The sequence below is a fragment of the Cladophialophora psammophila genome (assembly GCF_000585535.1).
Source record: "Cladophialophora psammophila CBS 110553 chromosome Unknown aczJe-supercont1.2, whole genome shotgun sequence".
Lineage (NCBI taxonomy): Eukaryota > Fungi > Ascomycota > Eurotiomycetes > Chaetothyriales > Herpotrichiellaceae > Cladophialophora > Cladophialophora psammophila.
This window is the reverse complement of record NW_006912923.1, coordinates 1,095,885-1,111,321: the sequence shown is the minus strand read 5'-3', so window position 1 is coordinate 1,111,321 and position 15,437 is coordinate 1,095,885. Positions and strand designations below refer to the sequence as shown.

At 51.5% G+C, this 15,437-nt stretch overlaps 6 protein-coding genes across 6 annotated transcripts; 4 read left to right on the top strand and 2 right to left on the bottom strand.

Annotated features, from left to right (window-relative positions):
• Positions 1–1,000: 1,000 nt before the first annotated feature.
• A1O5_01732 (ubiquitin-activating enzyme E1) lies at positions 1,001–2,239 on the bottom strand (the record flags this gene model as incomplete). Its single annotated transcript, XM_007742348.1, has 3 exons — positions 1,001–1,752; positions 1,814–1,900; positions 1,963–2,239. 3 exons carry the CDS (start codon positions 2,237–2,239, stop codon positions 1,001–1,003), a joined length of 1,116 nt encoding a protein of 371 aa, XP_007740538.1.
• Positions 2,240–2,860: 621 nt separating this feature from the next.
• On the bottom strand, positions 2,861–5,962 carry A1O5_01731 (ubiquitin-activating enzyme E1; the record flags this gene model as incomplete). The annotated part of the gene is made up of 1 exon (XM_007742347.1): positions 2,861–5,962. One exon carries the CDS (start codon positions 5,960–5,962, stop codon positions 2,861–2,863), a length of 3,102 nt encoding a protein of 1,033 aa, XP_007740537.1.
• Positions 5,963–6,905: 943 nt separating this feature from the next.
• A1O5_01730 (uncharacterized protein) lies at positions 6,906–9,209 on the top strand (the record flags this gene model as incomplete). The annotated part of the gene is made up of 1 exon (XM_007742346.1): positions 6,906–9,209. One exon carries the CDS (start codon positions 6,906–6,908, stop codon positions 9,207–9,209), a length of 2,304 nt encoding a protein of 767 aa, XP_007740536.1.
• A 2,416-nt stretch (positions 9,210–11,625) lies between these two features.
• Positions 11,626–12,224, top strand: A1O5_01729 (uncharacterized protein; the record flags this gene model as incomplete). The annotated part of the gene is made up of 4 exons (XM_007742345.1): positions 11,626–11,687; positions 11,791–11,839; positions 11,931–12,136; positions 12,197–12,224. The coding sequence occupies 4 exons, from the start codon at positions 11,626–11,628 to the stop codon at positions 12,222–12,224; spliced, it is 345 nt and encodes a 114-aa protein (XP_007740535.1).
• Positions 12,225–12,641: 417 nt separating this feature from the next.
• A1O5_01728 (uncharacterized protein) lies at positions 12,642–13,502 on the top strand (the record flags this gene model as incomplete). The annotated part of the gene is made up of 1 exon (XM_007742344.1): positions 12,642–13,502. The coding sequence occupies one exon, from the start codon at positions 12,642–12,644 to the stop codon at positions 13,500–13,502; it is 861 nt and encodes a 286-aa protein (XP_007740534.1).
• Positions 13,503–14,685: 1,183 nt separating this feature from the next.
• Positions 14,686–15,096, top strand: A1O5_01727 (uncharacterized protein; the record flags this gene model as incomplete). Its single annotated transcript, XM_007742343.1, has 2 exons — positions 14,686–14,765; positions 14,826–15,096. 2 exons carry the CDS (start codon positions 14,686–14,688, stop codon positions 15,094–15,096), a joined length of 351 nt encoding a protein of 116 aa, XP_007740533.1.
• Between the last annotated feature and the right edge of the window lie 341 nt (positions 15,097–15,437).

The window sequence follows — 15,437 nt, the reverse complement described above, 5'->3', positions numbered from 1 at the left end:
ATCCAGGCAAACCCTATATGCTTCTTTTCCAACCCACCCCTCAAAAACATACCCGCTCGCTGACGCCCCTGGGTTCCACCACCCCGACATATAGCTACCTACAACCGGCCGCTGATCTACTCCTCGAGGCCGGACATCACCCTCATCGCCACCGCCTCCAGCTCCCAAGTGGCCACGGTAAACTGGCACACCTGGCCCGGAAAAATCGACCTGACCTTCTCGGCTACGGGCCGCCAAATCACGTACAAGGACAGCCTCGAACCCACGGGGGGCTCAGCGGGAGGCGCAGGCGCCGCCACGACGAGCGCCAGCCTCGGCCGGCTGTTCTGGACCGTCACCCGGGGGGATGAACAACAGGCCGATCTCAAGTGCACGGACCGCACGGGCGCGACGGTCTGCACCGTCGTCCTGCGCGACAAGCTGCGCAGCGGGATAATCGAGATCTGGAGACAGGGGCTGGACGAGAAGCTCTTCGAGCAGGTCGTCGTCAGCGCCGTCGCCGAGATAGAGAACTGGAAGCGCAAGATCGATAGTCGGAATAGTAGTAATCCTGGCGTCATTGCCGGTGGGGTTGTGGCCGCATTGGGGAATTGAGATAGAGATGGATGGATTATCCAGGCAACCTGGCGGGGGAGGAAACGGGTGGGTGCAAGATGGATAGAAATTGGGTCATGTGTTTCAAGTGTCGGAAGGGCTCGCCGACAAACAGGCCATGCAAGATGAGGATCTTTCCTGGAGTCAGTCAAGACTCAACGGCATTGCCGGGAATAGTGCAAAGGTTTCGAGCAAAGAAGACGCTTGCGAGCAGGAGGGGGCTGTTCAGAGTCGCCAATGCGAACCGGCGTTGAACTATTAAAAATCGATAAAGGAGTTGCTCGGGCAGTCAAACATTTGATCTTTCCAGTGACCTCGTCCATAAAGATAGCTATATTCAATAGACATTAGCCTCTCGCGCACTGTGCTTGCTTTTTCTGCTCTTGTCACACTTTGCCATCCTGGTCTACTTCTTCACAGCACTGACCTCGTCCTCTTCCTTCAGAATATCCGGCACGGGCCCGACCGGGGTGATGCCAAACGGATTAATCTGCTTGTGGCTCTTGGTATAATGCTTCTTGATATGTTCGAACTGCGTTGTCTCCCCAAACGCCGGGATGTTCCAATACAAATGCCTCAACCATCGATGGATGTTCGGGTATCCGCTTCGGATGTCCTTGATATTGCACTTGAAGTGCTGCACGTAGACCGGATCGAAGCGGACGATCGTGGTATATAGCCGTACATCGGCCTCTGTAAGGTGAGAGCCGAAGTAGTAGGGCCCCTGGGAGGAGGATTCGGCCAGGAGGGATTCGGTGCGGCCGAGCGATTTAAAGAGTTGGAGGACGTTGCGTTCATAGGCTTCTTGGGTGGTTGCGAAGCCCGACTTGTAGACGCCGTTGTTGATGTCGTCGTAGGTCCATTTGTTCACCTCCTCGATCTTGTCCTTCAGATCATCCGGGTAAAGCACGACGTTTTTGTACTTTTCAGGTAGGATGTCGTCGAACGCAGTGTAGAACATGCGGATGATCTCGGAGGATTCGTTGTTCACAATCGTTTGTTTCTTTTTGTCCCAGAGGGTGGGAACCGTGAAGCGACCCTCGTAATTCGGGTTTGCAGCAAAGTACAGATCACGCAGGTGGGTGTTGTTTGGGTGTTGCGGGTCAGGAGTGACATTTTCGCCAGGGACGTTTTCGTTGGGAGTTGCGAAGCGCCAGCCTTGACAAAGTGGTCAGGTAACTGTGTGTGAGGATGCCATATCCCGAGGCGGAGGACATACCTTTCTCGGCCATATGCCAATGCACGCTGGTGAAAGGGATGATGTCTTCCAAGCCCTTCAGTTTCCTCACGATGAGTGTTCGATGTGCTGTTTCGTCCCTTGTCAACAATGCCGTCCTCTTTCACGTTCAAACTAGGGCTCGCACATACCCCAAGGGCATGCATAGCTGACATATAAATGGTATCTTCCTTTCTCCGCAGGAAACTCAGCATTCGGATCGTTCGAGATCCAATTCCGAAACGACGAAACCTGTCTCTTGAACTCGCCCGAGCTGTCGCCCGGCTTCACCCAGTCTGTAATGGTTTCTTTGCCCTGTGACAGAAAGTCTATGTTCAGCCCCAGTTCGAGATAGTATACCGCAACAATGGAGACAAGAAGAACGAGGATAGAGGATGCAAAAAGAGAGCTGCTCCGTACCGATGACATGGTGGATTCCGACTGCGAAGGCGGTGCTTGCGGTTTCGATTTCGTGGTCAGATGTACTAGCTGCAGTCGAGCCCGTGCAAGGACGCTGGACATGGACCGACTGAGTTGGAGCAACCGAATTGGTAGAGGGAAGAGGGAGCACCTTTTGTATTTCGTCGCGCCATGTGCAGCTATTCAATCCATGGACAACATGCGGAACGGAAGCCGACAGTGTCGATGACACAATGGTGGGGGTTTTCGCGAACGACAAGAGGCGTCACGGAGGGACACTAACGAGGGCCATGGATGACTAAACCACGCATCCTGACTAAAGATGCAGTAAGAGGCACACATTGGTGACACACAATGCGGCAATAGGGGCTTCCCCCTTGCGGCTACAGCGGCCCGAAGGTTTTCGTGTTGGCTATGTCTGATCAATCCATTCTGGTCTGGCTGCTGAATGTATGCATACCACGTCCACCTTCAAAAATATTCCTGCAGTCGTGGTACAGTGGTGAGAGAAACACGATCTATCCCCCAGGAGCCTTGGCCTAGTATTGGAGTTCCGCCCCCAATGCTGCCCAACGCCGTTTCAATCGCGCCATCAGAGTTCCAGCATGCTAGCTAGCTTCGACTTCGCCCTCAATCTATCTTGTACTTCACCATCACATAAGGAATCTCGACATCTTCTTCGGTCGTGTCCTCGGCAGTGATCTCGAAGATGATGTTCCTCTGGTGCTCCGGGATCGACTTGCGACTGATGGTCTCAAGCAATCTGCTCATCCTGAGTGGCAGGCGATCTTTGGTCTTGTTGGGTGGGTAGAAACTGGCGTACAGCAAGCTGACTCCCGAGCTGACCATCGTCACACTCAATCCAAGGCTCTCGAAATGTGCTAAAAATTCGGTGAGCGTAACGTCATGGACCTCGAATCGATCCCAGAGCTTATCGATAGTTACTTCGCCCTCCTTGCCTTGGTACGTGCCCTTGGGACTGGCGATCGGTTCACTGAATCCAAAGAACGGCAATGCCAGGTTCACGAAGCCGTTCTTGTACTGTTCGAGATCTGTCTTGCCATCCACTACCTTGAAAAGCTCAAGGACCACGAGTCCGGTAATGAGGGCGGTGGTGGTGGCGATAGCAGGAATAATCTTGCCGGCGATGAACTTCGTCTTGTGACGGTCGGCAATTGGAATATTGTAGTTCATGGCACGGAGATTGCTCGCCGCAGTGATGAAGTCAATGTGGTGATTTGTATCGTCGTCCTTCTCAAATTCCACAACATTGAGTCGGAAACCGGGCATACTCTTGGGAGTGGGTAACTCAGCCACGATCTTGTCCAACTCTTCCGCATCATCCGCAAACGTCGGCGCTGGCCCGTTGGGGTCTGGCTCCTTCTCGTCCGTCTGGATCTTCACATTTGCGTCTGGCTTGAACTCGGGTATGATCATGCTGTCTAGAACTTTAACATAGTCTTCATACTTGAGCTGAGGAACAGGTATGCCATAGTTGTAAGCGTGGAGAGCTGCTCCATGGACAACGAATCCCATATGTGTCTCATCCGAAGGGTCGAAGGTGAGAGGTGTCGGAGCACGCTTTGGTCCAGACCAGAAGTCGGCCCCAGTCGATGTCTTCGAATCCTTAGGGAAATTGTATAGCAACTGTGCAATGGCGTTGTGGAATTGCTTCTGGAATTGCATCCGGGCCCAGGCAATGCAGTCATTGAAGTCGCTTGGCTTATCGGTAACCAAGAATTCTTTGAGACTGTCCAGGATCATCTTCTCGTTGCCTTGCTGTCTCAATGTGGTATTGATGTAGTCCGGCTGTGTCATGTAGAGGTTGACGGTCTCCGGTGGTCCCACGAAATAGGACTGGAATAGGTCTCGAGCCCATGCGATGGTATGTTCGATCTTGTTGGGGAAGCTTCGAAGTGTGCACATGGGGAATGATTGTTCAGGCGGGTCTTGAGAGCTCGAGTATGACTCAGTCAAGCGCGGAAGAATGACTTGGGTATTGCCCTTTGTACCAAGGGTGCCACTCTCCAGAAGTGGTTTCATGAAGAACACGCATCGCCGATCGACATATGTACGAGCTTCGACATTGTCCAAGGCATTTGTCACGATATCAAGGTCATGCCAGAACGCCTCGTTGAAGACATCTTCGGTGTCAGGGCCGATGCGGTCCGTCATTGTCGTGATCTTCCCTTTGAGGTCGGGGTTCATTGCCTGAGCTGCTGCTGCAGCGACCTCGCTCTTTTGTTTTCCAACATCTTTGGCTCGGAAGAGAAATTGGCGGTTGAGATTGCTCTTCTCGATGGAGTCGTTATCCGTGACAGTAATGTGACCATTAGGCCCGGTACCCAGCCCAATCATCGCGTAGTTCTTGAGCATCTCACAACCAATGGCGCCAGCGCCAACCAAGAAGTTCTTCACGTTGGAAATTTTCTCTTGAAACTCCTTGCCGAAGACCGCGATTTGGCCATCATACCGCGAACCTGTGGGTTTGCAAAGCTCCTCGCTTCGGTTCACAGATGAAGGTAGAGACTCGAGAGAATCGAAGTACATCCACTGCACAATTGGTGTGAACTTGCCAGAAACCGCTTTTAGAACTTCCTGCGCGGTGAGACCACCAAAAAAGGCAGCCATGGGGCTTAGGTCGCCTTGCGCCTGATAGCTCAACTCCTTGATCAATTTCTCATCAATATCCACCTCCTCGGCACTCTCCGCTGCCAATTTCTGGGTGAGTTCCAGGACTTCCTTAGCGTCTTCGTCGTTATGTGGACGGGGCAGAGAACCCGTCTTCTCTTTGAAAGTATGGAGAGCTTGAATGCCAATATGAAGCATTGCTGGTCGGTCAAACTTTGCAAAGTCAGATATGAGAAATTCCGGCTTCTTGATCTGTTCCGACAATGATTGGAATTGAAGGACTTTCGGCATCTTGACCTGAGCGAAAAGGCCGCCTCCTTCATATCTACCCAGACCCGAGACATCGCCAATAGAGAAGGAGTACGGGCCTTTGACGGTGATCTTCCGAGGACGTGCTCCATTAAGACCTTCCATTCCTCGGATTTCTGCGAACTCAACGTAATCGCCGTCTTCAAGTCCATGTCTCGTCTCGTCCAGAGCGGAGACCAGACCAGTCTCATCAATATCTGCCACTATGCCGCTGATTGGGTTCTCTCCGGTGACGTCGCCCACCGTGAAGTCCTTCCCGAAATCGGTGAAGATGTAACCGAAAAGGCCAAATGTGTCAGCGATCACCAGGTAAATACCATTCTGGTGGCAGTAGTCGGAGATTGTGAGTTGATCTTTTAAAGACATAGTGGTGAGAACGACGACTTGGAATTTTTTGAGTTGACTCAAGTCATCTGTTAAGGCTTTGGCTTTGTGGACGGCGACGGGAGTGTAGGAATTGAGCTCAGCCACGCGCGGAGCAGTCACTTCTGCTCGGGGCTTGCCCACGTCTTCCGGACGGAGAAAGAATTGGGAGGAGAGGTCGGCAATGGCAACTGGGTTAGGATCGAACAAGGTCAGAGACTTGACGCCAGCCAAAGCAATGTTCTTTGCGATCTCAACGCCCAAACCCTTCAGCCCGACGATGAGCACATTGGAGGCGCCCATGCGTTTCATTGCCTCGTGGCCTAGTACGTAAAGCTGTCGACTGTAGAGAGATTCATCGATTTCCAGAATCTGGAGCTCCACAATGGCAGCCCCAGGGTTGTCAACTTCCATCACAGAGTCCGTCATGACTTTTTTTTCTGGCCGGGCGAGGTCTCCTGAGGAAGCCTTTCTTTTGCTACCGGCCTTTATAGAGTCTGGGATTTCGGCGTGAGGTGAAATGGTGACAGTGGCCTTGCCTCAAGCAAGACCCAGATTGCGGTAGAATTGATCCGAAGAGCGCAAGCAGCTTCTTCAGATAGACGTTTCAGATGGAGGAGGGGAGGCGCATGAGAGGGGGGAGGCGAAATGAGTGACGAGGAGGACAAAACGTCGAGAGGCTGATTTATGGAGAAAGGATAGAAGCCGATGGCGCAGGCAAGAGGCAAAGGCGAACGTAAGGTTGTTTGTTATATTAGTCAAGAAGATTCGCGAACCGCAGTTGGTTGTTCGATGCAGAGAGTAATTAGTGAGAAGGCAGACACCCAAGGCAGTGATGCAATCGCAGGCAATAACTAGGCCTCTTGGGGGTGCTAAGTACTGGGTAACTCCTACAGTCTTAGTTGGGCACTAGCCACTTAATAGTTAGGCCACCAGGCTGACGTTCGGCACACTTGCCACCTAGAATTAGTCGTGTGACCGCCTGCGTTCCCCACGACCACGGCGCCTGCGGTAGCCACGAAGAGATTGGTCACCGCCCGCCACGAGCTTCTGAGTTGAAATTGTGTAGGGCTCTCTCGCCGCGGTGTAAAGAACCCTGCGAGCTTTCTGTCGTTAAAAGGCTCACTTGATGGTAGCTATCTCACCAAAGCAACGGACTCCGACGCGCCCTGCCTTTTCCTTTCACACGTTTTGACCGTGGTTCAGCTCCGCGTTCCAGATTTCACATTCGCTATGGGCTTCTGTCCCTTTCAATGTGTCGCTTCGAGCTGTTCGGGCGGCTAATTCTCAAATTTCAGCGGCAGCACGACTCGCCTGCTCTGTTCGACTTGCGCCACGATCCCCAGCCCCGTCCTCGAGTTAGACGGGCAAAATGCTTCACGAGATCCTCCTGTCCTTATCCGGTCTCCAGTCACCGATCTGGTCGCAGGTGCGGGCTCCAGCAGGATCAGGCGACGAAAAGACATTCAACCAATATGTTTCGCCCCCAGAGCGGGCTATGCTAGCGACCCTAGCTCATCTCCATGACTTACACGCTCAGATCAAGGGCGCCACCTCGAGGCTGTCCATAACTCACCGGTCAATGGTCTGTCGAGCAGTCAGTGCTTCAATAGCAGACGTCCACTTGGGTAGATTTGTGGATAAGATTGTAGAGGTGGAATCCTGCATACTGCAAAAAGATGCTGCTTATGTTGGAGCTTATGAAGTTGTGCCTTTGAGTACTCTTGTGGCTGAATTTGCACCATGGACGAGACGATTGGAGTGGCTATGGTCGATAGTCCTACATCTGGACCCCCCATTCAAGCAGAATGCGAAGACCTGTTCGCCTTCCGGAGCCAGCATCTTGGATTTACTGGAAAACGAGACACATACTGGTTACTCTGATATCGAGGACATGGCTATTGCTCTCTTGACCGTTGCCCAGAAGGCATGGATGCGAGCAGCGTCGCTGTGGGTGCTTTATGGGAGACTTCCAACTTCTGGAGCGGAGGATTTCTGCATCAGGCCAAATCCAAAGCCATCATCGGCCATGGACTCATACATGATCGACCCTTCCTTGACGCCAAAGTTTTTGAACCCAAGAGCAAGCAGTGCTTTGCTTTCAGCCGGCTGCGCGCTGAGTCAGTTATATTCGCAAACAGTGTCATTTGGACCATTACTGAGCGGGTCGAGTGATGCATCTTTGTCTTTGCTACCGACACATTTGGCGTTGCTCGAGTCCTTACAATACCCATTGAATCTCTCGTTGTTGGAGAGTACCCTGTCTTCCATCAATCAATCTATATCGGAGAATGCCCTGTCTCAAATCCTGCCTCGGCCGCTAATTATGCAGCTACTTCTTGTCATCTTGCGCTACGTGCTCCTCAATCAAGGTGAATTTGCAGTGTCCTTGATCAATCATGCGGATGATAGGGTCGCCAATCACCAACAAACGCAAAACACTGTTCGACCGGTCAGAAAGATTGGAAGACTCGATGAACTGGCAGTCAAGGAAGCTGAACTGAAGGGCATACTGAACAAGACGATGGCAGAATTATCAGCGCTGCAAGCCGATGATGACATTGAAGACGACACTCTCGGCCTAGCGAAGAAATTATTGTCTCTCAAGGCAATTGATGATAGGAATGAGTTTGGTCAGGGTCTCGTGTCGACGCTGTTACCTACACCCACCATTCTACACTTCACAATCCCCACATCCTCGCCATTGCATCTCTTCCTGTCCTCGAGTGATGTTCAGTTGTATGCATTCATTAATGCGTATTTGATCTCTATCCATCGGGCAGGGCTGCACCTGTCTTCACTCTGGAAGCTGTCATCACATCGCAGATGTTATCCTTCTCCAATCGGGCCTCCTAGAAGTGCTTCGCAAGCCGGGAGGAGGATACTGGCAGCTCGGAGAGTACGAGACGCTAGGAGATCGGCAAGGACAAGGGCGCATTGGACAACTGCCAGCAGAGCTTTGTTCACGGTCAATGAGCTCGAGGCATTTTTGCAAGGGGAAGTGATCCAGAGTAGTTGGGCGCAATTTTGGAAATGGCTGGACGGCAATGATAGACTCTACCCGTCATCAGCAAAGTCGTCGAGGCCAGGCACAGGATCATCAACTGCCCAGAGGACAACCGGATTATCCAACCGTGAGGCGACCACGGTTCCAACAGATCCGCGAACCATGGCTGACGCCCATCGCCGATATCTGCACGCCCTTAACAATGCTCTATTCCTTACGAATGTTGCCTTCGTTGCAACATTGAAAGAACTATTGAATCAGGTTGACCACTTCATTGCTCTTTTTTCCCGCTTGCAGACTGTGTGGGAGGGGCTGGACCTCCAAGAGGACGAGGGTGTGCTTGACGCATTCTCAAACTATGCACAAGATGAGAGAGATGTTCTCGTCGAAATGGACCGCACAAGAAAATCGATAGAGACTTCACTCTCGGATCTCGTGGACAAAATTCGTGACATGGAGAAGGAGAAGCGGACGGGAGTTGGATTGATGACTAGCAATCTCGAGGAGAGTCTAAGTGGATTTCAGTTGAACGGAAACGCCACCAAATTCATCCCCTGGCAGGCAAGGACGGTGGATCGGTTAGTCATGAAACTCGATGGTCTTGTAATGAAGCAGGACGAGGACAGAGATCATGCCGCAGTCGGCCTTGTTGACGCTTTTGATGAATGAATGAATGAATGAATGAATGCAGCACGAAACATCATTACGGTTAGTCGCAGGTCTTACGACAGACAGTATGGCCGTGACCCAAGTGAATCCAGGGTAGCTAAGAGTATATCACTATCGAACAAACCCTATATAAAACTCTAGTTAGCCATGCTATGCCTAGAACAATCACACGTCCACCGTGCCGAGACTTCCATGGGCGGCAAAAGGCGCATAAGGGAATCAGAAAAGCCGTCGACCTCATACCCTTCCCCGGAACGACGCACCATGACCGAAACGCAACTTCATAACGATAGCCACGATCGGTAGGTTGCAGTCGCGTTTGGGGGAAAGGTGTCTCTTAAGGGGAGAACTCGGAGAATGGATAGACTTGGTATCATCATGAACAGAAAGCTCGACAAGCTGGGAAGCAAGAGATATCGGTGGAGTTGGCTGGGCATGAAGCCGCTGACGTACTTTACATGCTTCTGTATATACTGGCAGAGCAGCATATTGTGTCCCTGGGAGCAAGCCATTGGTTAGCTCCAAGCAAAATCCTCGAATAGAGCGAAACGTTGTTTTGAGGTAGGTAAAAGTCAGATAATATGGTAAGCTTTGGTAATGCTCTCTTCAAGAGATATCAGAAGCAGAACTGTTTGATAAGAACCTTTGATCATCATAGGAATGGTGAGGGAAGAGAAGAAAAGAAATCACCGAGATCTTACCTCCTGCACTACCCACCAAACAGTCTCAACCGCGATTGATTGACATTCCTATAGAGACACATATCAGCTTCAGTTTGCTAAATATCGAGCATGGGCATTGACTGAGCTCCGTTGTGTCCAATGGTCAGATGGTAGTGCATGTTTGAGTTCAAGGCTCATGAAAAGGGTCGCCGGAACTTGGTGTATGATAAAATTCATCAGGTAACACAGGGGAACGAGAGAACGATACGGATACGAGGTGTAACTCACATCAGAATCCTGTTAATACAGAAGCTCGGGGAAGGCTATTTGTGACCTCAGCGATCGAGGATGATCATAGCCCCGATTGGGATTTTCGTGATTCAAAATTTGAACGACAAAGCTGATGTTGAGAGATGCAGCAAAAGTTGAAGCGACAAAATTGTTTCGGCGTCGGATAAATATCGGAGGCTTGGCAGCCGCGATCCCGTGACAGAGACCAGACCAACCAGACGAGGTTAGCCCGTGAGGCTAGCCAGCTCGCTAGTTACCACAGCTACAAGGATAAGTACGAGTTGGTACGAGGTACTGGGTACACAGGTAGGTCTCCTGTAGGAAATCCTCTTGACCCCTCTTCCTCCTTTTCTTAATCTGAGCGCTACCTTTGCTGGAAGATTTTATCTGGCCATTGTAGTGTTTTCATAGCATGTAACCAATTTGCGCCACCACCGATACGCAAGATATGTTCCTTAGAAACCTCACACGATGGGAACACATCAAAAAGAAGTGTTTTCTTCAGAAGCAATGGGACAGAGATTGATTCTTGTCAAAGTTCTTGGGACACTGTTCGGCGCAGCACTCTAATAGGGCAAATGATCTGCAGAACTGGTTCCAAGATGAAGCGAAATGGTCATGTCTCAAGATGCAGATGAGATCTTCCCGGCAGCAATTCAAATATCTATGAAAAGAGGGCTGTATGTGCTTGGCTGTGTAGCCCTTGGTACCCTGTCGCTGAAGATCCAGCCTTACCTTTCGCCGGCCAAGCATTGGCACGTATGGTCTGTACACATCGAGCCGAATCGTATTCGGTTTCAACACGGAACTTTCAGGCAACAAGTCTCGCGTGACTTGAGGACTGGGAGATGATCATCTTTTGACATTAACGCTTTTGATACAAGAAGTGACACAGATATACCCGCCGTCCCCATTTCCGAATGACCTTCACGCCATTCAGCTATGATCGATTGTGCCACAAAGTCTCAAGGCAGTATTCAAGATCGCGATCCTAGAGTGGGAAACATGCAGCATCGAGGTATATAAGGATGTCCATATCCTGACGAAGGTGTATGAGATGTAAGTCCAGTCCACCATCCACCACCCAGAATCAGTCGAGGAATATTTTTCAACGATCTTACCATCGCCGAATATTCACCGCAAATGCTTTCCGGTTGTTTCTTCCTGCTTTTTTCCTTCCTTACTACATTAAGTAATACCTCGTCGCTCCTCCTTCCTCGCTCCGAAGTAAACGGCCCGTATACTAGCTCCGGTAGTACACCAGGAGTTTACATCTCGACCTCATCATGTTCGACCGGTGGGGGCAAATATATCTCCAACGCCTGTCCGGGCACCACAGAGGACATCAAGTGCTGCACGAAAACATCATGTGGCACAGGCAACAAAGGCAACTGTCGCTTCAGCTCTTCTTGCAGCTCCGGGATCACCGAAACAAACAAGTGTCCTGGCCCGGACAATTTCAAATGCTGTATGCCAGCGGGCAGCGGCTATCCAACACCAACATTCCCCAGCACGAGTTCGGGATGTAAGCAGGTAGGAATCGATGGCGCAAAGGACATTGTTGCGGCCTTTCCAGGTAAGGTCAAGAGCATAGGTTGTATTCGGACATGCAGCGATCCGAGTTCCAGTGATCACTGCAGGGGCATGGCTACAGATATGATGGTTGCCGATGGTGGTGTGAGTATCTCTGCTTTATCCTCTATTGGCCGTTTTCCTGTCATAAGGATTATGCCGGCGCACCCAGCGAAGTCTTACACTGTTCGAACAGGTCAAAACCACTGCGGGCGAGCCAATCGCTGAATGGGTAATGAATCACGCCAGCAGCCTCTCCCTCGAATACGTTATGTGGGGCCAGAGAATCTGGCATCATGGTCAGGACAGCGTCAAACCTTGGAGTCAATGGCGATATCAGTCCTGCACAGTCATTCCGAATTGCGTCAACGGCGATAGAGGGGACAACACGGCGAATCATTGGTGAGCAAGATCTCGCCTATACGCGACTATTATCCCCAGACTAACGTATGATTTTGGAAGGGACCATGTCCACGTTAGCTATCGCTGAGGGACCGGGGCGGAAATTTATCGACGCGATTTTGGTTACGGGAGAACGAGACACGAATCCTGTATTCCGTGGGTTGAGTAGTTTTGCAAAATAGAATGAATTACAGCGTATCAAGGAGACTGGGATTAACTATTTGTCTCACTGACCAATTGACTAAAATAAGACTTTTTTGTTGCGTCAGTTGTGGATGCACACTCCGCGTAAGGCCGAATGTACTAATTGGTGGGTTGCCGTGCGGAAAAGACCTCGTCTCACCTGGTCTCTTCTTACCCTGAATATGACCTAGTCTCTCAAGACCACCATTGATGTGGGCCTGGAAACACATGAAGAAAAAGCATTGACAAGGACAGCGAAGCTGCACGACGCCGTCGCTAATAAGACATCGACGACATCCAGGCACAAGAATCCCTTGAGCATATGGCGAACACCGGTGCTGACTCGAAGCCGACTACTCTACATGTCATAGTTGGCGGACTGCCTCGGACTGGGACGACGTCCATGACCAAAGCACTTGAAATTCTTCTAAAGGGTCCCGTGTTCGATGGGGGATCTGCTTCCTTCGCCGGCAACGCCGCTATGCAACGACGACTGCTGGAGCTCGCGGAGCACTGCCCCATGAAGACCTTGGTCGATCGCACCTTTGTACAGTATCGCCTTGCCGAATTGACCGAAGGCTGTGTAGCAAGTTCGGACCAACCCGGCTGTTACTTCCTCGAGGAGCTGCTGCAGCTGTATCCAGATGCAAAGGTTATATGCACTGTGCGAGAGCGAGAATCCTGGTGGGCCAGCTATTCGACACTGTGGCAGGGCATTCACGACCTGTACCCTTGGTCCTGGCTGTCCCCCAGTCTGAGGCGCTTCTGCGTCTTCTCCTACGAGTTCTGGAGACGGGTGCCGCAAGCTGTTGGCATGCCCCCATGTGAACCTTGGCCCATGGCCAACCAAGAGAAACTCTACGACGCGCATGCCGAGTACGTTCGCAGTGTGGTGCCGCCGAATCAGCTCTTCTTCTTCAACGTCCGGGACGGGTGGGAGCCACTGTGCAAGATTCTGAATGTCCCTGTTCCGAATGAGCCTTTTCCGCACCTCTTCCCAAGATCATGGCTGGAGAAGGGCACGGTTGCTTTGGTTGCACGACTGAAGAGACGTCTCGCAATCTTTTTGGGATTGGTGGGGTTGTTGATTGTAGTCTCACGCTATGCTGGCAAAGACTACCTACACACAATGCTTCATAGGGGGAAATGGACGAGAAAAGCCAGTGCTAGAATATCTCCCTGAGTGGAAGCTCCAGCGGTGTCTCGGCACTCGAATTCTAGGCTGTCCGAGGACAGGAGAGGAGCAGACACTCGCTCTCGAAAAGCAGACCACTTTCGTTTTCCTCGAAGAGAAGTGGCTTTTTGAGCCAAGGGGCTTTTGTCGATCCCCTGAAATCCAATTCGCACTTTCTGAGTTCAGTTCATGTGGGAGCTCAAGAGAATCAATAGCATGTGCCGTCCAAAGGGTAGAACCATGATCATTTGGTATATTTCTCAGTACCGCGACTTCATCACGAGTGCCTGAAATATATTTCTTCGGCTCTCGACCACTTCGAGGTACCAGCAAGCCGCTCCATAATCCTGGTATTGGCCCTGAACAAAACGGCTGCTTGTAAGTTTCTCCACAGTCGTCCCATGGGTATTTCTGCAAGATTGGGCTCATTGGCCACGATCTGTACCCTGCACAGGCTTCACGAGGCATGCTGGTATCGGTGCGGTGACCGAGGAAGTACTGGCAGTGCCAATATGCTCTCTCGGCTAGTTTACCTTCCCTTTCATCACTTTCGTCGTACTTTGATAGCAGCTCCAGCAAGCTCGACACCTGACGCAGGCGGTTCTGCTGGTGACGACGGAAGGTCAAGAGGCCGCACAAGAGCCAGGCTTAAGAGAGTCGGGCAATTGGGAGTTGTCGCAGGGGCATGGTGTTCAAATGCCGCAGCGGAGAGGGATCATTGGTTGTTGAGTGTTGCTGGTGAGATTGAAAGGGTTGTAGAACAAGAGGTGGAAGAATTGGGTGACGAAGGCGAATTCAGGTTGGAGCGCTGAAGAGTTTGTATAGCTTGTTGTTGAACCGCAATGGCAGAATATGGCCGTCATCGGCTTCATTCGAGTCCCTATATCCCGAGAGGTTGCGTGATGCGGTAAAACATATCCGGATTCTGCGCTGCACCTGGTTTACAATTGCCACACATCGTCAGACATACGTACCTCGCAAGAGACAGTCATCGATCGTTAAGCGATAGAGCAGCCAACGCCTTCCCCTGTTGCTGTGCTTCCGGAGGGGGGAGACTGACCTCTACTGCCCGAGGTCCATGAGATAGCCGAGGGTAAATATCGAATGTCCAGATCGGCTGGTAAAAGATCTCTCAGACTTACATCAATTGTGAATGCGACACACCCGACATCGACGCACGTAGAACGCAAACATGGCCGAAAAAATCGTCTGCGTCGTCGCCTACCCGTCGACCACAAAAGAGGGCAAGCCCGCCCGCTTCGACATGGACTAGTAAGTTCGAGCACGAGACTGATGTTGCCTTCTGCGAACCGCTAAACATGTCGGCGCCAGTTATCTGAAAACGCACATGCGCGAGATCATCGACCGCGACTGGAAGCCGTTCGGCATGGGCAAGTGGACGGTCGCGTCTTTCAAGGCCGAAGACTCGCTCGACAACAAGCCGCCGCCGTACATGGTCACGGCGACTATCGAGTGGGACAAGGTCGAGGATTTGAAGGAGGCGCTCGCTAAGGGGAGCGAGGTGTCCGGCAAGGATGTCGCGAATTATACTGATGTGTATCCCGAGATTTGGATTAGTAAGGTCACCGGGACGAGTTCGTGATGGGGTGCGCCATGGAGCTTGAAGGCAAGAAAAGGGGGAGAGGGCGGGGAGGCAGTGTTGGGTGAGATTGTCTGAGGCCCTGGGATCCCCTCCCAAGAAAGTAAACTGGAGGTGGCCGAGGAGAATAGATTCGCTCTATCGGATCTCAAAGCAGATTCTCGCATCCACCGACGACGAGACGGCGTCGAGGGTCTTGGACGTTGGCAGAGCTCACCCCCTGCGTGCCGCTTTAAGAACCACCTGTGCCTAGACTCACCCTCTTTTCCGCCTCCGATCACCCTCTACTCATCCTCCTCTTGGCCTATTTCCTACACAGATGAGAGTTTGGCGATTTTGCGCCC